This window comes from Parambassis ranga, chromosome 9, assembly GCF_900634625.1.
Source record: "Parambassis ranga chromosome 9, fParRan2.1, whole genome shotgun sequence".
In the NCBI taxonomy this organism is placed as follows: domain Eukaryota; kingdom Metazoa; phylum Chordata; class Actinopteri; family Ambassidae; genus Parambassis; species Parambassis ranga.
The window spans coordinates 8,020,657-8,042,254 of NC_041030.1; the positions used below are offsets into that span (position 1 = coordinate 8,020,657).

Here is a 21,598-nt window from a genome sequence, read left to right on the forward strand (position 1 = left end):
TGGCAGAAGGGGAGCCAGGCTGTTTCAACAACAAAATAGTGCCCTCTCACTGACACAAGGTCTTGTACAAAGAAGATATTTTCTGGGAATTACCTGGTTAATCATACAGTCTTTTTTATTCAGTCGTGTCAGCACCATTATTCATTCATCCTTTCATTTAGGTGGATTACTCAATAAAGAGATTCGTGTCCTTGTAGGAGGATGACGAGTAGATGTGTAATAACGCAATCTTGGAAATGCGCATGCGCACTCTCCCCCTCCCTTCCCCGCCGTCTGGCAGAACTGTACATATCGCTCGGGGGCTCCGAGGTTAGCCAATGGCGACACGTTGTTTTACCCGTGACATCATTCGCCACTCCTCTTACTAAAGAAGGAAACAAACATCCATCCTGAAGGAACGGGAGACGACGAGAGAAAGGAAGAAAGGTTAGGTAGGAGGCCGAGGAAGGGCGCATTAAACCCGTCTAAACCTGCCTGACACGGAGGACGACGACACACAAAAACACGGCTACAGAGAGAAAGGGACGCTACTAGGAACCTTAAACCCTCGACCTTTTTCCTTCAGCCCAGACAAACGACCACTTTTCCTGTCGTCTCGCGAGAAACTTCATCGATTTTTAGCAGGTGATGATCTTGGATTATTGCTTTTTTTCTTGACAACAACGATGAATTTTAAACTGAGCTCATCTTGTCGAGGTAAACAACAAAATGATGGGTGTTAAACTAAGGCGGTGATGGTCGGTCATGGCGACCTTTATCGGTGGATTGAAAGGTCAGGTGTTGTGTGCGTGATGTTTTTCTTTTGTGCGGTAAACAAGCTTGTCTTCGTTGACTGGTTACAGTTGTCAGCACCGTGTCTTCCTCCTGACTGGAAATATCACAAGCCCTCGAACGTGACTGGGGAAAAAACAAGGGAGGGATCCAGCTAGTGCTGGTTGCTGTGGCTGTTTTTCTGTTTGTCCCGAGCTGGGGGATGGGGAACCAAAGCCAGCTAATTCCTGTCTAGAAATAGAAAATTCATAAGCCGAATAGACAAGTACAGCGAGAGAGTTGCTGTGAAATTACTACAGAGCATTTGCTTACATGTTAAATGAAGTGCCAGTTCTGCGTTGCTTGGTGTTTGCAGTAGTTTCAGCTTTGGATTAGACGAGGCTTGGACGATGTTTAGGGCTGTGTGGCACCACCAAGTCGTTTCAAAGCCCTTAAGTGTGATTATATAATAGTGGTTGTTCACATTGCTTCGTTGAAAACACACAGAAAATGAGTATTTGTACAAATACTGTCATAAAAGCGAGCTACAAAACGATGTCTAAACAGGAAGCAGGGAGATTGCAGACAAAGGAAGAAAGAAGAAACAAAGGGAGCAGAGACCACACTGTCTAGACTGTGAGCTTTTTCACAAAACATCAGTCCTGCTGCCTTCCTGTCTGCTTCTCATGATTATTGGCAACCCAGTGTCTCCTTTTTAAGAGAATAATTCACTGCCAGTAACATAACAACTGTGGTCTTTTTTCCTGTTCTGTCCTTCAGTGTGACTCAGGAGTTTTCAGCCCAGCAGGGCCTGAAATATGAGCTAAGCACAGTCTTCCCCTATTGTTTGCTAGAGATTATCACACACATGTTTTTCACAGTAAGATCGGCCTGTTGCATAGAAACCAAACAGCACATTTTTCAAGTCAAACCAGTTTTCAGATTGTATTGTTGCAGAGGTTTTGGATTTTTGTTGAACGGAAGTTGTGGTGGAAAAGCATGACTGAAAATCTGCTCAGTGCTGGAAACCCCCAGACATACCCTGTTATATTTGATATCAATCAATAAAATATAAGTCTTGGTGGATGGCACAGACTAATTTTTGCCTTATCTTGTTCCTGTGTTGTGGTAAATATGAGGTTAACCTGCCTGCAGTTTGTCTGACAGCTGAGCCCAAACATGACAGCTGAGCCTCACTTTCCATTGTTCCTTTGTGTCAGAAAGTTAATGTGTTATAGCTGCTGTAGGCCTTTGTTCTTTGTGCTACCTTTCATGTGACTTTTATTGTCAGGTTTGATTTAGTTTCAGTTTAAATCAATATATATGTGGAATCTGTTTTCCCTCATTGCGTTTTCCTCAAAACCTACATTCCACTGTCCACACGATAAACTGGTGCTGTTGGATTTAGAGGAAGGGATACTGTGAAGAAAAAAATCCTTTTGAGTGACACAGCGGTCCCCAGCTTCTTTAGCTCAGTCCTCCTGTCTGGTATTTTTCAGCAGTCAGCAGTTGTGCACGTGACACAAATGGGAGAGAAGGTCTTTGTGGGCTTTTCCAAGGAAACCCTTTGTTGACACAGCAGGGACAGCATGCAGGGGTATAGAAAGAGAAGAGAAAGAGGGCTTGCTGGTTAGATGAAGATCTTAATGACACTCATTTGTTGGTGGGGTCAGGACACCTCATGTGAACTGACAGGACGTTCTCAAACAACTGCCAGCTTCTCCTAGAACATTAAGCCCGCCTGCCCTGTTTGTGGCCGTGACCAGAATATAGACGAGCTTCACACCAACACAACAAGCAGCTGCAACTGTGTTGCAGTAGAACAGGGCCAAAGGTTGTTTATAAGGGAAATATGATACTGTTGCTGTGTACACTGTTAGTGTCAAGAGGTGATCAGAAGAATTGTAGCACAGCCAGGGAAGACAGGGCTGGCAGGCAGGATGCTTCTTAGCCAACTAATCTAGGTCTTCCTGTCTGTTTGTTCATTCATCTAGGTGTTTTTGATCTGTTGCCTCAAAGTCACTGTCTCCCATTACACAACTTCCTGCTGTATTGAATTGCAGCATTGGCAGGTGACGTCATGAAGCTGCTTGCTTTGCCAAGTTACGCACATACACGCTTGTTTTCTGGGCGTATGCATGGTGAGAAATGACTCGGGAAGTTTTGAAATGCCTCATGTGGCAACAACCACGAGGAATACTTTGTAGTTATTTAGCTCATCTTCCCTTGTTATCTTGGTTGTGATGGTAAGAACAGAATATTATTTTACCTTATATGTATGTTCTCTTGAGAACAAGATACTGCTACAGTAGGCTTTGTTTAGTGTCTAGATAGAGGAAGTAAGTGGTCTGAATCAGCTATAAGGAGGGAGAGCGTTTCACATGGGAAGTATTATTTCCTGAAGCAGTATATGAAAATTAAAGATGGGCCAAATATGTTGAGAAGAGCAATAACTTTTGGAGGACAAATAGAATAGGTTGGGGGACAGAAAGGGGACACAAAAGTAAACAAAGCTGTGGGACAGAATAGAGTCTAGCTTCTGCCAAAGGTGCTGAATGGAAAACACTGTGTTGTTTGTTCTCTGGACTTCCTGTGGAGAAGCCTTTATTACCATATTCAGGCTAAAGGGCAAGTCAGAACAGGCAGACATGTTGTTTTCAAATTTTCATAATATGACTCTCCTGTTATCTCTCAGCCCAGTTAATAAAGCTCCTAGTCTCTTCAGAATCAGATTGTCAGGAAAGCAGCTAGGGAAGCGTGCAGGAAAACAATTTAGCTTTCACAAATATTGAGGTATTCGTGCAGAAAAGTGCTTTCTCTCTGCCTGTCATTCTAATAAACATTCTCACTCTGTCTCTCTTATTGTGTTAGCAATGGCTCAAGAGACGAACCAGAGCCCGGTGCCCATGCTTTGTGCCACAGGCTGCGGTTTCTATGGCAACCCACGAACCAATGGTATGTGCTCTGTGTGCTATAAGGAACACCTTACACGGCAGCAGAGCAGTGACCGCATGAGCCCCCTCAGCCCCATGGGTAAGATACCACAAAAATTCATATTTTCTATTGTGTCAATTCAGTTCAGACCAATTACCGCTGTCTCTGTGTAAACAAAATAATGTGCCTCAGTGTATGTATTTACAGCTAAAGCCAAAGAGTGACACAAAAAGTGTTGGTATTGATTTGAAAAACAGCGAGTCTGTTTTTTTTCCCAGCCCCCAACCCCTCATTTTCCCACTCTTGGTTAATGAAAGACAGCTGTTTCCTCCACACAATGTTGAAGGTTAGAGGATGTTCACTCCTTTGGACTGTTAAAGGTCCAACATTGAAGTTTTCTCACAGTGTAACACTGTTGGAACTTGTTTTTCAAATGGCAAAAACAGTTCTTTTGAGAAGTGTCCAAATGTTTCTGCATTTAGCCTACTTAGTTATTAATTCAGGGTAGATGACATGGATTTGTTATGTTTTTATTTATTGCTCATAAAAGTTTGTTTTGTTCTCACACAGGCTCTACTGCTAGTCCTACCTCAGAGGCCTCAGCCATCCAGAGACTAGAAGCTAGTCTAGCCAAGGTTGATGCCTCCCCTGCCTCTTCACCAGACATGTCTAGGTCAGTATTGACGCAGATTGACTGTTTGAGGTAGTCTGACAGCTTTACTTAAATCGGAGAATGTCTGACCTCCTGACTAACTCGCTCCCCCTCTGTGTTTTTCCCAACCTGCAGAACTGTTCAAGGAGCTCTTCCTGTGACTCAACAAATGACAGAGATGAGCATCTCGAGAGAGGACAAGCCTGAACCCCTAGAGCCTGGTAAATTAAGATTAACACACTTGCAGTTACAGACAGGCTGGCAGACATAAACTAGAAGGCAGTTGACACACAGTCACGCAGTTGACAGCTTACATAGAGATATTCTGAGGCAAACATTGCATTGTAGGATCCTCAGTTTGTCTTTGATCCTTCACAGCATACCTTAAACTCAACTGTTGGTTTTACTTTCAGCCTCCAAGAAAGAAAGGCTGCCTATAAATAAACCCATTTAAAAATACCTCTACACCAGAGGACATTCTCAGATTTGATGCTGTGTGCCAAAGGCTTTCTCAGAGCACTGCACAATTTTCTGCCAAGAACGAGAGGGGTACTTCAGAGATTAAAAAAATAAATAGTAATTACTGTCATTTGGAACACAAGCACACAATTTTAGATGCCAATGTGTTTGATTTTCTCTAAGGAAAAAAAAGTTAAGTCTTTTTCTCCCTTTGTCTTTCTTTATATGCAGTTGTTAGCCAGCCTGCTGCTTCTAGCCCTACCCCTGTAGCTTCTTCCAGCAGTGAAGAAAGCAAGGGCGATACCCCCAAACCCAAGAAGAACAGGTGCTTCATGTGCCGCAAAAGAGTGGGCCTTACAGGTGAGTGGGGGGGGGGGGTGAGAAGGTAAAATGTAAGCCATTCAGCCCTTCTGTCTGGTGTTGACTCCTGACCTTTGTGCTTCCAGGGTTTGACTGTCGCTGTGGCAACCTGTTCTGTGGCATCCACCGATACTCTGACAAGCACAACTGTCCCTATGATTACAAGGCCGAGGCTGCTGCCAAGATCCGTAAAGAGAACCCTGTGGTGGTGGCTGACAAGATCCAGAGAATATAGATTTGACAGCAGCAGCAGCAACAGTGAAACACCTTTGACAAAGACTGGAGTATGAGTGTGAACCTTTGAAATGAGCACTGGCAGGAGTGGCCAAGTGAGGATCGCAAGGACTTGATTTACAAAATGACAACCTCAAGAAAATAATGGGGAAAAAAAAGAAAAGATCCTGTCCGAGGGAGATGCATGAATGATCACTTTTCGTTTTTTGTTGTTTAATTCATTAGTTTGTTTTATCCTATTTCCTGTGGTGTGTCTTTGCCGCTCTTCAGTCCAGTTTTTCTAAGAAAATGTATTGTCTTATAAAGAGCAGACCAGGCTAAATGTCCAGGATATGCTGTGCTCCTCTCACCCATACCAGGCGCCATTTTGTGCCAAACAGTAGACAGCCATTTTACTCAGAGCCTGTCTGGTGTCAGACACCGGTAGCTCTCTCAAAGCATTTAAACTACATAGAAATGGTCCATACAAAACGTGTCCCTCCACTTTTAAGCTTCTCATTCTGTGCTCCGTTGGTACCAGAGTCAGTGTCTCCCACTGGGGATTTGTTACTTTGTCTTTCCTAGCTTTACCTACCTCACTGCTGCTGTGTTGAGCTACCTTGTCTTCCCTTTTACTTTGTCATCAGCTTTGACTCCAGCAGAACAGCGGATCACTATAATGTTTGGCCTCAGTGACCTCTCCGATCAGCACGCCTTTAGTCAACTCTGCCCACTTTGATTGTGATGACGCCGTTTCCCTTATACCTGGAGGTATCATGCTAGGCAGGGACAAATAAATTACTCCCATGTTTTTTCTGAATTAAAACCTTTGCAACAGACATAAAGGGTACAGCAGTTCCCCAGCTGGTCCGAGTTCAGATTGTAACCACAGACGCCTGGTGCAGGGGCTGTGTGTACCAATGTGTGGCCTGAGAGGAAGGATGGCACCCTTCCCTGGCAGGCCTGGAGGGTGAGTTTAGTCTATATTAGGGGCATGAATGAATGGGATAAATGCATGAGTTACTCTTCATCTGCATTAGTGTTTTGAAAAGTATCATTCAACTTAGGGTTTCAGACGTTTTATTTGCTGAGAGACAATTACCTATTATGTTTTATTAGCTTTTTTTTCTCTCTTCCATTATACTGAGGTTAGGGCATGTAATCAGTGCATATGTGGAATTAGGGTATGTGAATGTTTATTTTCTTTTTTTTCTTTTCTTTTTTTTAAATGCGCTAACAGAACATTCATGTGAGCACAGTTTGTGTGTGTGGGTGTGTCGTTCCCTCCAACCCTTTTGACTGTGGAGCTACCCGGTTTATCAGCACATGTTTACAGAACTACAGGAGCATGCCAGAGCTAGATTTATGAAAAATAATAGATACCAAGATTAGATGTAACTTCTCATCTGTCTAACAGCTATTGGTCTGTGTGTCTGCTATAGAGCACCATAGAGATGTGTGTGTGTGAGTGTATTTGTGTGTGTGCATGTGCACATACTTGTGCAGAAGTTTGTTTTCATGGTTGCCTGACACATTGAAACCCATGTATGTTTGTGATTTGTGTTACTCACCTGTTTTCTTCCCTGTAAGGATGTGTTTTTCATTTAAAAGATAACTGTATGTATCTGTTTGAGTTTTCCCTTTCTGATTCTTAGTTATATGCAAATTTGTACAAAAATGAAAAAAACAACAAACTGTGTTGATATTTATGTATTACATATAATCTTGCTATCCAGCATTACAACAGAATAGTATCATGTAAATAAAACTGTACAGAGAGACATTACCATGCCTTGTTGTGTGTTGACTTGATACTGAAACATTGTCATATTCCAGCACACAGTGGCCAAGGAACACGTAAATAGACAAATTGCCTGTCTTAATGTGACCCATTTACTACAAATACAACATAAGCGCATAGCACAAATGAGAGTGAGTTTAAGTACTGAGTTTTTTTGAATTGGCATTGATAAAGGGCTAAGGTTCAGCCAGGTCCATCACTTTTTAGCGTCTGTTTAAACGCTTTCATTGTCATTTGTGCTATTTTATATTTGGCGTTGCGTTGATTAATGAAAATGTGAAGCTACAGGGCTCTCTTTAACACCACACACAGCATTACATTAGACCACTAAGCTTGTTAAAGGTAGTGATGACAGAGCACATTATTATTATTAGGGGTGAACATCGTGAGGTTAAGGACAAAAATAGTGCAGGAGCAGGAGTTCCATTATTACCCTTTAATACCTTACCTAGACTAACCTGACCTCAGACTGACTGATACTCAGGAGACTCTCATTCAAACCTCATCTGGGTCAGACAGGAAGTATTAATCCCTGAATCCTGGAAGAAAGCGATCCAATCTTAATCTGGGCTAAACACTGCTCATGCTGGACCCTCATCATGTCTGTCAGTTTCAGAAACAATGTGTTTTCTCACACTCCTGTTGGGAGCTCCAGGGCAGAGTGTGGTCACAGATGGCGTCACAGCAACAGCTGCTCAGACAGCTGAGGTGTGCTCATGTGGTGTTCCTGTGACTACAAAGATCACATTGTCTGAATACAAAAAAAGTACAATGGAGGGTTTCCAGTTAACCACACTGAGCAGAAAATAGCTCCTCCAAGTGCTTAAATTTTAAATCACGCAGTATTACACAGCAAATTAATCACTGACTGCACCATCCTCCGTGCTGTTTACCACACGCCTGCGTGTCCTTTGAACCAGAGAGGACAGCAGAGTACACTCTGTAACTGAAGCAGTGATGAATGAGAGGAGGATCAACACACTCCAAATATGACCTGGAACAACTGCAGACATCCTCATCACCCTTTTTAATGTGTGTGCGTGTGTGCACACATGTGAAAAAGACTTTAACACAGACAGCGTACCATCAGTAACAAACAGATTTCTCTGTTCTCATAGAGTATGTAACAAGCTTAATCTGTCACCCTCTCTCCATGCATGTTAAGCTATAATTTGGTTCACTGATGTGTGCAGCTCATTTATCTGTGTCACCCTCTCTCTCGCTCTCTCTCTCTCCGTCTGTGACTGGGTGTGACCGAGGTTAAAACACCGGTTCAGTAGACGCAAGACATCAGAGGTTCTGAGTTGAACGACAGATGTTACTACCAGATGAGGGAAGGGGATAGAAGTTATATGAGGCCACAGACAATACAAACTGGAACGTGCTCTTCTCATATTAAATTAAACATATTAAATGCACTTCCCCCCTTTTTTTTGGTTTCAAAATATTGTCATATTTTAACCTCAGCGATTGCTGTATTTGTGCTAAAACAATATTTGAGGAGGATATTTGAGGAAGAATTTGGCCTAAGTTAAAATGTTTTCAGCATATACACCCATGCATAATACTTCCACTTCTTCAACCATATTCACATGCACAGGTGCTGCATTCACTATGCATTGGTACCTCTGTTTTCGTAGTAGAAGGGGTCTTCTTCTAATAAAGACAGATTTATCCATAAGCCAAAGTCCTTGAGCCAGACACTAAACTCTGAATGGCTCTCAGTGCTGCCATCTGGATGTGAAGGCTGTTTATCTCAATCAACAATCACGGATTTGCAGTGAATGACACAACACATCACATGACGTGCTGCTTTTGGTGTCACACATTCGAGTCGAGACCAAGTATTTAGGAGTGCATGGTGCAAATCTTCTCAGTCAGGAAAATGTTGATTTTGAGTCTTTGGCTGAGATGAGACTGAGGCAAATAGCTGGATTTGATAAGTTTCTATACTACTTTAATTTACAAAGCTTCACAAACATGTATGCACTGTAAAATGTTACAATGCTGTTTCTATTTTTACATTTTTATTTAAAAATAAAAATAAAAAAAAAAGTTTGAAATTTGGGAAGTTGATAAATTGTTTTGTGTCATGTAGGACCTGTAAAGTCAAACCTGTTGGATTTTAGATTTTATTGGTCTCATATATCAATGTCATAACTCAATATGTGTTTTACAGACTATGGCTAATCCAAGACAGCTCTGATAAAATGATGTCTCAGCTTCTTGAACGACAAATTTAAAAAAAAGTGAGAATAAAGAATAGTATACACACAGACACACTTTTGTCACGCATTAATATTTTGCCATGTCTTTAGAAACTTTTCACTTGCTTTGTTCAAGTTCAAATTCCATAGGATAATATTCTATTACAGTAAACATGTTGCTGTGTGCAGCTAAATAAGTAGATTAGATGGGATACAATAAAATCAAACAACAAAAAACTAAAAATAAACACATGAAAATGTTGAAGATCAGATGTCTATAAAAAAAAGTCTTGATGCTAACATACACTCAAATAAACAACATGACCGCCTGCAAAGAGGACTCCTCTGTCAAAGAGGAGTCAAGGAAGCCATCTATGTTAAGCTGGAAAAACTTCCCTTAACAGAGGTGGTGGTCTCAGACATCATCTTTCTACCACATACAATGCAGTGATTCCATCCATTCCCAGGAAGTTTGTACATACTCACAGCAAGAACAAAGGGCTGTCAACCAGTCCCCCTCCAGCACTCTCATAGTCCTTAGGCAGTCATTAGACACACCGCGCCCAGTCAGCCAGATCATCACAGGTAATTATGGAAACATTTAGTGCTATTGTTTTTTAAGTTTTACCCAGACCCACCCACTGAGGTCTGCAGCCACATATAAACCATGTTTCCCCACCAAACAGTTAGAACTGATGAAGCTGTTTGGATGAGCAGAAGTCCAGACGCCTTGCTTCAATCTCCTCTACAAACGCATGAAAAATGTCCTATAAAGCTCAGTAGAATGAACCCAGCCTGTAGGGGGCGCTGCTCGATGTTCCTCTGCGTTTTTGTTGTTGCCTTTGAAACCGGAAGCGGAAACTGTGACGGCAGCGGCTTGTTGTGCGCTCGTGTTAGCCGTGCTATTGTAACGTAGGGGAAACGCATTTTCTTGTATGTAACTCGGACATCTAACGCACAGTTTGATGGTACAGATCTTAATGTTGCACTGATGGTCACAGCGTCTTCTTACAAAAGCAGAGTGAAGTAAACTCTGTAGATATTCAGACTCATTGGGCTGGTTCACAAAGTGCGGTAAAACCTGAAAGAAAAGTCGCACCATGGCGGATGTTACTGCTCGTAGCCTGCAGTATGAGTACAAAGCGGTAAGTACTAAGCATGGTTGGATAATGACCACTAACGCTCAAATTGGTGACGCGTGGTCACTTTTTTTAGTTTATTTGTTTTATTTTCGATATAACATGTTGTTTGGTTAGCTATCTGGCTAACTACCTACTATCCTAGCTTGAGCCGCATAGGCTAATGTGCTCACTGGTTGATCACGTTGTCTTTGCATTGATTTTTGTAGAACTCAAACTTGGTATTGCAAGCTGATCGATCTCTGATCGATCGCACACGGAGAGATGAGCCCACCGGAGAGGTACTGTCCCTGGTGGGGAAGCTGGAGGGGACCAAGATGGGTGACAAGGCTCAGAGGACCAAACCTCAGAAGCTGGAGGAGAGACGAGACAAGTCAGTTATTTTCTATTTTACAAGTTGTTTCTACGCGGATTATGTTTTAAGTTAATCTAGTATTTAAGTAGGAAGGTCATCATGATGCTTTATCTTTCATAAGCGTATGAAGGTGAGTGTTGTCTGCAACTACTCATTAATGAAGTTTTTACACTTGCTCTGTCTTTACAGGAGAAGGAAAAGAGACGAGGACAGGCATGATATCAACAAAATGAAGGGTTTTACCCTGCTGTCTGAAGGCATTGATGAAATGGTGGGCATTGTGTACAAGCCTAAAACCAAAGAAACTAGAGAGACGTATGAAGTATTGCTTAGCTTCATCCACGCTGCTTTGGGAGATCAGGTAAGTGAATCTTACAATAATTCCTTTCATAAAATCAGGATTATGGACCAACACCTGTCATATCATTTCAATTTATTTTATCTGCAGCCACGTGACATTCTTTGTGGAGCAGCTGATGAAGTATTGGCAGTACTGAAGAATGACAAGATGAGGGATAAAGAAAGACGCCGTGAAGTAGAGCAGCTTCTTGGACCCGCTGATGATACACGCTACCATGTGTTGGTCAATCTGGGAAAGAAGATCACAGACTACGGGGGGGACAAGGATTTACAAAATATGGGTAAGCATTGTTTAAATGTGTCACCTTTTGTTTTACATGAAAAGTCTATGTGATTTCACATCTTATATTTTGTTTATAGATGACAACATTGATGAAACGTATGGCGTCAATGTCCAGTTTGAATCCGATGAGGAGGTGAGGATGTTTTGTTTTTCTCATAAAAGTTGCAGTTTTACACAGACATGTTGCTCAGGAGATTAAAGCAATGAAGAGATGTTTGGGACATGATAGTTGTTTCAGATTGTCTCTTTGCTTATTATTTATTAGGAAGGGGATGAGGACCAGTTTGGTGAGGTACGAGATGAGCATTCAGATGAAGACAGCGAAGGAGAAGAGGCAGATGTGGGTTGCACCCTTTCAGCCAATGTAAGTACACCATCAGTCCTTTGTTAAGCTGTATTTTCTAACATTGGCTTTGTAAATTACTTTACAGCACAAAAATTAACAAATGACCCTTTGTTCAGCTTGGTGTCACAGGTGATGTGATGACGGTGAAGAAAAAAGATCTGCATCCTCGAGACATTGACGCCTTTTGGCTCCAGCGTCAGCTCAGCCGTTTCTATGATGATGCTATTGTCTCACAGAAGAAAGCTGACGAAGTCTTGGAAATCCTAAAGGTACACGTGCCCTCCTTATCTGTGCTTTTTGGGGGTTTTTTGAGCAGTTGAATATGCATTTTGATGTATTTTTCTCACTGTTATTTCACAGACTGCCAGTGATGACAGGGAATGTGAGAACCAGCTGGTCTTGCTCTTGGGCTTCAACACTTTTGATTTCATTAAAATCCTCCGTCAGCATCGTCGCATGAGTAAGTCTGTCTTTTTAAAAACACACTGAATCAGATTGTTGAAGTTTGAGCCTTTTTCAGGTAGCTAATAGTTTGTTGTTTCTCTTAACATACAGTTCAATATTGTACCATGCTGGCAAGTGCTCAAAGTGAAGCAGAGAAGGAACGTATCATTGGAAAGATGGAGTCTGATCAGGAACTGTCAAAGATTCTCTACCAGCTGCAGGAGACGGAGAAGGAGGATATTATTCGTGTAAGACTTCTTATTTGTGAAATTATACAGACACTGTACACACAGATTTTTCTTTTTTATTCATTATATATATTCTTCCTTTAGGAGGAGCGATCTCGCAGGGAGCGAGTGAGGAAGTCTCGTGTTGATGACTTGGAAGCAATGGACATTGACCATGGAGAGGTAAATAATGTGTGCTTTAAACCCAAGTTCGTTGTACAGTCAGGTGTTTTTCACGAGTAGATAAGTTGGGGAGAAGTTGACCTCTTGTCTTTTGTGTCTTACAGTCAGTGGCCCCTCGACAGTTGTTAGACTTCGAGGACCTTACCTTCACTCAGGGGAGCCATTTCATGGCCAACAAGCGTTGCCAGCTGCCTGATGGGTCTTTCCGCAAACAGCGCAAAGGTTATGAGGAAGTGCACGTGCCTGCCCTCAAACCCAAACCCTTCACTGATGATGAGGTTTGTTATTGAACAAATACATTCGTCATTTAAAACATTCAAGCAGTATAAATGTGTTAATGTCCTTGTCATTGTGTCATCAGGTGCTTGTTTCCATCGATAAGTTGCCCAAGTATGCCCAGGCTGCATTTGAAGGCTTCAAAAACCTAAATCGCATCCAGAGCAAACTGTTCAAGACAACCATGGAATCAGATGAGAACCTGTTAGTGTGTGCACCTACGGTATGTGAACTGTTGTAATGTAAAAACATTGTGGCTGTTTTCACCTGGTCTCTTGTAATTGTGTTTTATTGGATTGTGCTCACAGGGAGCTGGTAAGACCAATGTTGCCCTGATGGCAATGCTGAGAGAAATTGGAAAGCACATAAACATTGACGGAACAATCAACGTGGATGACTTCAAAATCATCTACATCGCACCCATGCGCTCACTGGTACAGGAGATGGTGGGGAGTTTTAGTAAGGTGAGTCTTAAGGGCTTTGTTTACGCGCTCATTTCCAAATAAACAGATCTAGAAATAACAGCTCTCCTTTTTTTATCGCAGCGTCTAGCAACCTATGGCATCACAGTGTCTGAGCTGACAGGAGACCACCAGCTCTGTAAAGAGGAGATCAACGCAACTCAGATCATTGTCTGCACCCCAGAGAAATGGGACATCATCACTCGTAAGGGTGGAGAGCGTACCTACACCCAACTAGTGCGCCTCATTATCATTGTAAGTTATGTCAATTTGTTTAAAAAAAGAAAATCTGACCACAAATTAGAAAAATAAAATGACAATGTGGATGTGGTGTGCAGGATGAAATCCATCTTCTGCATGACGACCGTGGACCTGTATTGGAATCTCTGGTGGCAAGGACCATCCGTAACGTGGAGCTGACCCAGGAGGATGTGCGTCTGCTGGGTCTCAGTGCCACGCTGCCCAACTATGAAGATGTTGCTACCTGCCTGCGTGTTGATCCTGCCAAGGGACTCTTCTACTTTGACAACAGGTATGCTTTTTGCAGACTGAGAAAAATTAAAGGAGTATCATTGGTGGGTGCTTTTTCAAAAGATTACAGCATTGTTTGCATTGTTTTTTTTAGTTTCCGCCCTGTGCCTCTGGAGCAGACTTATGTTGGCATTACAGAGAAGAAGGCCATCAAGCGTTTCCAGATCATGAATGAGATTGTCTATGAAAAGATAATGGAGCATGCTGGAAAGAACCAGGTCAGTCTTATCTGAATCCAGGGTGACTTGTTGATTCAGTGTCTATGTCGGATTGACGGCAACTTAATACTGTTACTGCTGCTGTAGTTGTCCTACACTGTTTCCTAAAAGAAGCCTTTGTCTCCTGTAGGTGCTTGTATTTGTCCACTCCAGGAAGGAGACCGGAAAGACTGCCAGAGCTATAAGGGACATGTGCCTGGAGAAAGATACTTTGGGTCTTTTCCTCAGAGAGGGTTCTGCTTCCACTGAAGTGTTGAGAACTGAAGCAGAGCAGTGCAAGGTGAGCTCATGTCATTAACCAGCCACTGGTTCATCTTTGATCACTGGGTCTGAACCTTTTGTTTAATTTTCTTATCTAGAACCTCGAGCTGAAGGATTTGCTGCCGTATGGCTTCGCAATCCATCATGCTGGTATGACCAGAGTTGACCGTACCTTGGTGGAGGATCTGTTTGCTGATCGACACATCCAGGTTCTGGTGTCAACTGCCACTTTGGCTTGGGGTGTAAACTTGCCAGCGCACACTGTCATCATCAAAGGAACCCAAGTGTACAGCCCAGAGAAAGGCAGATGGACTGAGCTGGGAGCTTTGGACATTTTACAGGTATGTATGTTTCCTGATTTTTAACTGCCTCACTGTACCTCCTCTGGCAGTAATAACTCATATGATTGACCTGATTTTTAGATGCTTGGTCGAGCTGGTCGACCTCAGTATGACACCAAAGGAGAGGGAATCCTGATCACATCCCATGGAGAGCTGCAGTATTATCTGTCTCTGCTGAACCAGCAGCTGCCCATAGAGAGTCAGATGGTGGGCAAGCTGCCTGACATGCTGAACGCAGAGATAGTACTGGGCAATGTGCAGAATGCAAAGGTTTGTGGATGTTTGGTTGAAGGAGCTGTCAGATTCTTGATTCCTTTTCAGTTTATATTAACATCTTTTGTTCATGCCAGGATGCTGTGAACTGGCTCGGCTACACCTACTTGTATGTGCGCATGCTCCGAAACCCAACTCTGTATGGTGTCTCTCATGATGACCGGAGTACAGATCCCCTGCTGGAGAGGCGCAGGATGGACCTGGTGCACACAGCAGTCAGTATCCTGGACAAGAACACACTCGTCAAATATGACAAAAGGACCGGTAGCTTTCAGGTATGATTAAGAAAAATTAAGAAACCTTTATTAGTCCCACAATGGGGAAATTGAATATATTTTTCTCTCAATTGCAATATGCCTTTCTCTGCTGAGGAGACTGTAGTAAACTAGTGAAAGTTGAACTTTATAAGCTTTTTGTTGAGCTTTTTGTCTCTTTACCTGAAGGTCACTGATCTGGGGCGCATTGCCAGTCACTACTACATCACTCACGACTCGATTCAAACCTACAACCAGCTGCTGAAACCCACTCTCAGTGAGATTGAGCTCTTTCGAGTCTTTTCACTTTCCTCAGAGTTCAAGAACATCACAGTGAGAGAGGTATGCTGAGTCCAGTCTGATAATCTGCAACAAACTAAAGCTTTAAAATGTAAATGCTAACATAACATTCTGTCATTTAGGAGGAGAAACTGGAGCTTCAGAAACTACTGGAAAGAGTTCCTATTCCTGTGAAGGAAAGCATCGAGGAGCCCAGTGCAAAGGTAATACAATTACCCATGTTTCAAAAGCTACAGCTGGATTTTAAATTTGCAGATGGAATGACAGAGTGTGGTTGATATACTTGATAACACTTTCTGTCCTGTCTGTGTTCTTGTCAGATCAATGTGCTGCTCCAGGCATACATCTCTCAACTCAAACTTGAAGGTTTTGCTCTCATGGCTGACATGGTGTATGTGACACAGGTACAGTGGTGGATTCCTTGTTTCTCAACACAATTTTTTTTTAATTTCAAAATGGTTCAAGGTGTTGTGACAATCAACATAACTCCCATGTATATGTGTGATATCAAAAACGTTTTTTTTTCTTTCAGAGTGCTGGGCGTTTAATGCGAGCCATATTTGAGATTGTGCTGAACAGGGGCTGGGCTCAGCTCACTGACAAGACATTGAACCTTTGCAAGATGATTGACAAGAGAATGTAAGTGGGTTTTCTCTCCTGAGTTGAGTCAGGTTTTCTTTGTCAGAGCAGATCATCTGATGCCTTCCTCTCCACAGGTGGCAGTCCATGTCTCCCCTCAGGCAGTTCAAGAAGCTGCCAGAGGAAGTGATCAAGAAGATCGAGAAGAAAAACTTCCCATTTGAACGTCTGTATGATCTTAACCACAATGAGATTGGTGAGTTTTTCTTCCTCCGTGACTTTCTTCTCTGGTCTTCTTCCTGAGTGTGAAGAGTAATTGAAGTCCTGTTTTTCTTAGGTGAGCTGATCCGAATGCCAAAGATGGGGAAGACCATCCACAAATATGTCCACCAGTTCCCCAAACTGGACCTGGCTGTCCATCTGCAGCCCATCACTCGCTCCACACTCAAAGTGGAGCTCACCATCACACCTGACTTCCAGTGGGATGACAAGGTCAGGACTTGGGCATGAAATGCTCCTATTAGACTCTGCTTCACTGCCTCCTTACAATTTTTCCTTTTCGATCTTAGATTCATGGATCATCTGAGGCTTTCTGGATCCTGGTTGAGGATGTGGACAGTGAGGTCATCCTCCACCACGAATACTTCCTCCTCAAGGCCAAGTATGCCCAGGACGAGCACCTTGTGACTTTCTTTGTCCCGGTGTTTGAGCCTCTGCCACCACAGTACTTCATTCGTGTGGTCTCCGACAGATGGCTTTGTAAGTAGCTTGATGAACCATCACAGAATCCCATGAGTAAGCATTCCCACTAACTTGGTTTGGTTTTCCCTCAGCCTGTGAGACTCAGCTCCCAGTATCCTTCCGTCACCTTATCCTACCAGAAAAGTACCCCCCACCCACTGAGCTGCTGGACCTGCAGCCACTGCCTGTCACTGCTCTCAGGAACTCTGCCTTTGAGGCTCTCTACATAAACAAGTTCCCCATCTTCAACCCCATTCAGACACAAGGTGAAGAATAAGAAAACAACATTTTGTACTTTACATAATTCATTTCCATCACCATTTAGGAGATGGTACACCTCCTGGGTGCTTTGTTTTTGCTCATTGTCCGCATCACATTTTCTAATTTGTGTTATTTCTCTTCCTTTAGTTTTCAATGCTGTGTACAACAGTGATGACAATGTGTTTGTGGGAGCTCCCACCGGCAGCGGAAAGACCATCTGTGCGGAGTTCGCCATCTTGAGAATGCTGCTGCACAATGCAGAAGGACGCTGCGTCTATATCACCCCAATGGAAGCACTGGCCGAGCAGGTATGGAAGCTGCAAGTGTGCTAATAAATACTAGCATCTCTCATTTAACCTGAGATGTTTACAGACGTATGGGATTCCTTCTCTTTTAGGTCTTTGTTGACTGGCACCAGAAGTTCCAGGACATCCTAAACAAAAAAGTGGTGCTATTGACAGGAGAGACCAGCACAGATCTGAAGCTGTTAGGAAAAGGTGACATTATTGTCAGCACCCCTGACAAATGGGACATCCTGTCTCGTCGTTGGAAACAAAGAAAAAACGTCCAGAACGTCAGTCTCTTCATTGTGGATGAGACACATCTTATTGGAGGAGAAAATGGAGTAAGACCACAATACTAGTTTGTGTTGCACACATTATATTCATACAGCAAAGCTTTATCACATTAACATGATTTGTTTATTTTTCATTAGCCTGTGTTGGAAGTCATCTGCTCCAGGATGAGATACATCTCCTCTCAGATTGAGCGACCCATCCGAATTGTGGCCCTCAGTTCATCCTTGTCCAATGCCAAAGATGTGGCTCACTGGCTGGGCTGCAGCACAACAGCCACATTCAACTTCCACCCCAACGTCAGACCTGTGCCTCTGGAGCTCCACATTCAGGTCTGAAAAGTTCCAACAAATTACTCAACAAAGTTTCAGTCTCAAAACCTACAGTCATAAATACCTGCCCTCTTGCTGTTTTCTTGTGTATCCAGGGATTCAACGTGAGTCACACTCAGACCCGCCTGCTGTCCATGGCTAAGCCAGTGTATCACGCCATTATGAAGCACTCTCCCTCCAAGCCAGCTGTGGTGTTCGTCCCATCCCGCAGACAGACTCGCCTCACAGCCATCGACATCCTCACCTTCTGTGCTGCTGATGTGGTTCCTCAGAGGTCAGTCACAGATCTATATCTGTAGATATCTGTAGGAGGAGACTGTGATGTTTTTGTTGTTACTTGGTGGTCAAAGAATTTGTCCCTTTGCAGGTTCCTGCACTGCACCGAGAAAGATCTGGCTCCATTCCTGGATAAAATAAATGACTCAACTCTGAAAGAGACGCTGGCAAACGGTGTGGGATACCTGCATGAAGGCCTGTCTGCAACTGAACGCAGAATAGTTGAGCAGCTCTTCAACTCAGGTATGATTCACTCCTTCTCTGCTCTTTCAAATGAAGAGTTAAGCTTGAAACTAAAACAATGTTCTATTTTTTTTTACAGGTGCTGTTCAGGTGGTAGTGTCCTCTCGTTCACTCTGCTGGGGCATCAACATCTCTGCACACCTCGTCATTGTCATGGACACACAGTACTACAACGGCAAAATCCATGCGTAAGGCTCCCACTAGTTTAAATCTCTGATTGGGTTGAAAAATAGTGTGTTGTAAACAGTTTATTGTTGTGTTGGTGACATGTCCTGTTTCCCTTTCAGCTATGTGGACTATCCCATATATGATGTGCTGCAAATGGTTGGCAAGGCAAACAGACCCATGCTAGATGATGAGGGACGCTGTGTCATCATGTGTCAGGGATCTAAGAAGGTACATAAACATCCGTCACATTTAAGTAACAGCTAAACAGTGACCTAAAACGGTAAGAAGAAACCAGACTTTTCCTTTGTCTATATATTATAGGACTTCTTCAAGAAGTTCCTGTACGAGCCGCTGCCAGTGGAGTCTCACTTGGATCACTGTCTCCATGACCACTTCAATGCTGAGATTGTCACCAAGACGGTGGAGAACAAGCAGGATGCAGTGGACTACCTGACATGGACATTCCTCTACCGCCGCATGACCCAGAACCCAAACTACTATAACCTGCAGGGTGAGTCTCATTCTCTGCAGGACAGTAACAATGCTCATTGAACCAGACCAGGTGGTGCAGATGTTCTATATGTCCTGTTATTTCTGCTCCTGCCAGGTATGTCCCATCGCCACCTGTCCGACCACCTGTCTGAGCTGGTGGAGAACACGTTACACGACCTGGAGCAGTCCAAGTGCATCAACATTGAGGATGAAATGGATGTAGCACCACTCAATTTGGGCATGATTGCAGCCTATTACTACATCAACTACACCACCATTGGTTTGTGCCAACACTTATCATAGATCATATTTGCATACATCTCACGTTGAATTAATATTTAACTGTGTCAATTGCTGTTGTGTTGGACAGAGCTGTTCAGCATGTCTCTGAATGCCAAGACGAAGATCCGAGGGTTGATTGAGATCATCTCCAATGCTGCCGAGTACAAGAACATACCTATCAGACACCACGAGGATGCACTTCTCCGACAGGTAAACACACCACACTATGGCTTTCACACATCATTTAAAAAAAATCTCTATTAAGTGAGTATGGTGGGATTTTGTTTTGTTGACTTGTTTCTGCTCTTCAGTTGGCACAGAAAGTGCCCCACAAACTGAACAACCCTAAGTTCAACGATCCTCATGTGAAGACAAACCTCCTGCTCCAGGCCCATCTCTCCAGGATGCAGCTGAGTGCTGAGCTCCAGTCAGACACAGAGGACATCCTGAGCAAAGTTCGTATTCGTATCGCCTCATTCTAACTGCATCATGTTTCCACATTTGATTCCTGTATGTGTATTTATTGCTCTGGTTTGTTGTGTTTGCAGGCGATCCGTCTGATTCAGGCTTGCGTCGACGTGCTCTCCAGTAATGGCTGGCTGAGTCCCGCATTGGCTGCTATGGAGCTGGCTCAGATGGTCACCCAGGCCATGTGGTCCAAGGACTCGTACCTCAAACAGCTGCCCTTCTTCACCTCAGAGCACATTAAGCGCTGCACAGACAAGGTATGTTTGTGTGTCCAACTCTTGTGTCCATGAATAATTAAATGCAGACTTAATGTAACCATGCTGTGTTTATCAGGGTGTCGAGAGCATCTTTGACATCATGGAAATGGAGGATGAGGACAGGACTGCTCTGCTGCAGCTCTCAGATGCACAGATGGCTGACGTGGCTCGATTCTGTAACCGCTACCCCAACATTGAGCTGTCTTATGAAGTGGCAGAAAAGGACAACATCAAGAGGTATTAATATATTCTATCTGCAGCTCTGTTTGCTTAATTAAAAAAAGATATTAAAATGGGTGGGAGTGACAAATGTATCTATATTTTCTCACAGCGGCAGTCCAGTTCTGGTTCAGGTTCAGTTGGAGAGAGAGGAGGAGGTGACTGGGCCTGTCATTGCACCACTCTTTCCCCAGGTAAGCTCCAAAGCCCTCTGCCTCTCCAGTGTCTGTTATATTTGTTAATTGGCATGTATTGAGTGATTCTTGTGTGTTGTTGCAGAAACGTGAGGAGGGCTGGTGGGTGGTGATCGGAGATCCCAAGTCTAACAGCCTCATCTCCATTAAGAGGTTAACTCTTCAGCAGAAAGCAAAGGTAAGTTAATCTGCAAAAAATCAGTGTTCTAAAAAGTACTATAAACCATCAGAGGCCTCATTTTGTTATCTTTTATGTTCTATGTAGGTCAAGCTGGACTTTGTTGCTCCTGCAATGGGTGTCCACAACTACACCCTGTACTTCATGAGCGACGCATACATGGGATGTGACCAGGAGTACAAGTTCAGTGCGGATGTGAAGGAGGCTGACAGCGAAGGAGACAGCGACTCCGACTAATCCATTACTAGATTGTTGCAGTCTCTGGTTGATAGTGAGGGATCAGTGTGTGTTGTTTTTTGTAGATATTTGACCTGATTCATGTTCCTTGACTTTGAACATTTGTTTTTCTTTTTAAATCACTTAAGTGAGTTCACCAGTCCAGAATTATCCTGTACAGGATGTTTGCTATTAATGTAATCACATTGAACTGCTCACTTTGGTCAAAGCCCCAACCTGGATTTTACGTTGTACTTACTGAGCTGTCTTGAGATCTGACGATAACACTCACGGATACTACAGTCTGATTACAGATGCGGTGTTAAAATACAACCGCAAATATGTCCTGTTGTATTTTGGATTTAATTAGTTTTGTTATGAAATCTAATTCTTGGGCTTGTCTAAATGTTTTAGTCTGATATCCTGTCTAAATTTTTTCCAATAAAGAGAAGACACATTTTTAATTAGTTTTATACTTTTATATATAAA

The 21,598-nt window shown here is 43.0% G+C and overlaps 2 protein-coding genes across 3 annotated transcripts; both read left to right on the plus strand.

The window, feature by feature from the left end:
- Nucleotides 1–324: 324 nt before the first annotated feature.
- Nucleotides 325–7,149, plus strand: zfand5a (zinc finger, AN1-type domain 5a). 2 transcript variants are annotated; one of them, XM_028413939.1, is made up of 6 exons: nucleotides 325–696; nucleotides 3,622–3,783; nucleotides 4,255–4,357; nucleotides 4,472–4,557; nucleotides 5,027–5,155; nucleotides 5,242–7,149. In XM_028413939.1, the coding sequence occupies exons 1-6, from the start codon at nucleotides 666–668 to the stop codon at nucleotides 5,388–5,390; spliced, it is 660 nt and encodes a 219-aa protein (XP_028269740.1). In that variant the 5' UTR covers nucleotides 325–665; the 3' UTR covers nucleotides 5,391–7,149. The 2 variants fall into 2 exon arrangements, with proteins under 2 accessions (XP_028269740.1, XP_028269741.1); XM_028413940.1 differs by having other exon boundaries at nucleotides 328–624; nucleotides 5,242–6,992.
- Nucleotides 7,150–10,237: 3,088 nt separating this feature from the next.
- snrnp200 (small nuclear ribonucleoprotein 200 (U5)) lies at nucleotides 10,238–21,573 on the plus strand. Its single transcript, XM_028415226.1, has 44 exons — nucleotides 10,238–10,521; nucleotides 10,725–10,888; nucleotides 11,060–11,231; nucleotides 11,319–11,511; nucleotides 11,591–11,646; nucleotides 11,779–11,877; nucleotides 11,976–12,128; nucleotides 12,220–12,319; nucleotides 12,415–12,551; nucleotides 12,636–12,713; nucleotides 12,818–12,991; nucleotides 13,075–13,212; nucleotides 13,298–13,453; nucleotides 13,535–13,705; nucleotides 13,789–13,982; nucleotides 14,076–14,199; nucleotides 14,330–14,479; nucleotides 14,559–14,801; nucleotides 14,883–15,071; nucleotides 15,152–15,349; nucleotides 15,518–15,670; nucleotides 15,751–15,831; nucleotides 15,949–16,032; nucleotides 16,161–16,267; nucleotides 16,345–16,463; nucleotides 16,545–16,699; nucleotides 16,777–16,966; nucleotides 17,041–17,214; nucleotides 17,357–17,517; nucleotides 17,607–17,834; nucleotides 17,925–18,116; nucleotides 18,212–18,390; nucleotides 18,484–18,635; nucleotides 18,715–18,823; nucleotides 18,923–19,031; nucleotides 19,125–19,314; nucleotides 19,411–19,575; nucleotides 19,666–19,787; nucleotides 19,889–20,032; nucleotides 20,126–20,302; nucleotides 20,379–20,539; nucleotides 20,634–20,715; nucleotides 20,801–20,893; nucleotides 20,981–21,573. Exons 1-44 carry the CDS (start codon nucleotides 10,477–10,479, stop codon nucleotides 21,128–21,130), a joined length of 6,411 nt encoding a protein of 2,136 aa, XP_028271027.1. The 5' UTR covers nucleotides 10,238–10,476; the 3' UTR covers nucleotides 21,131–21,573.
- The last annotated feature ends 25 nt before the right edge of the window (nucleotides 21,574–21,598 follow it).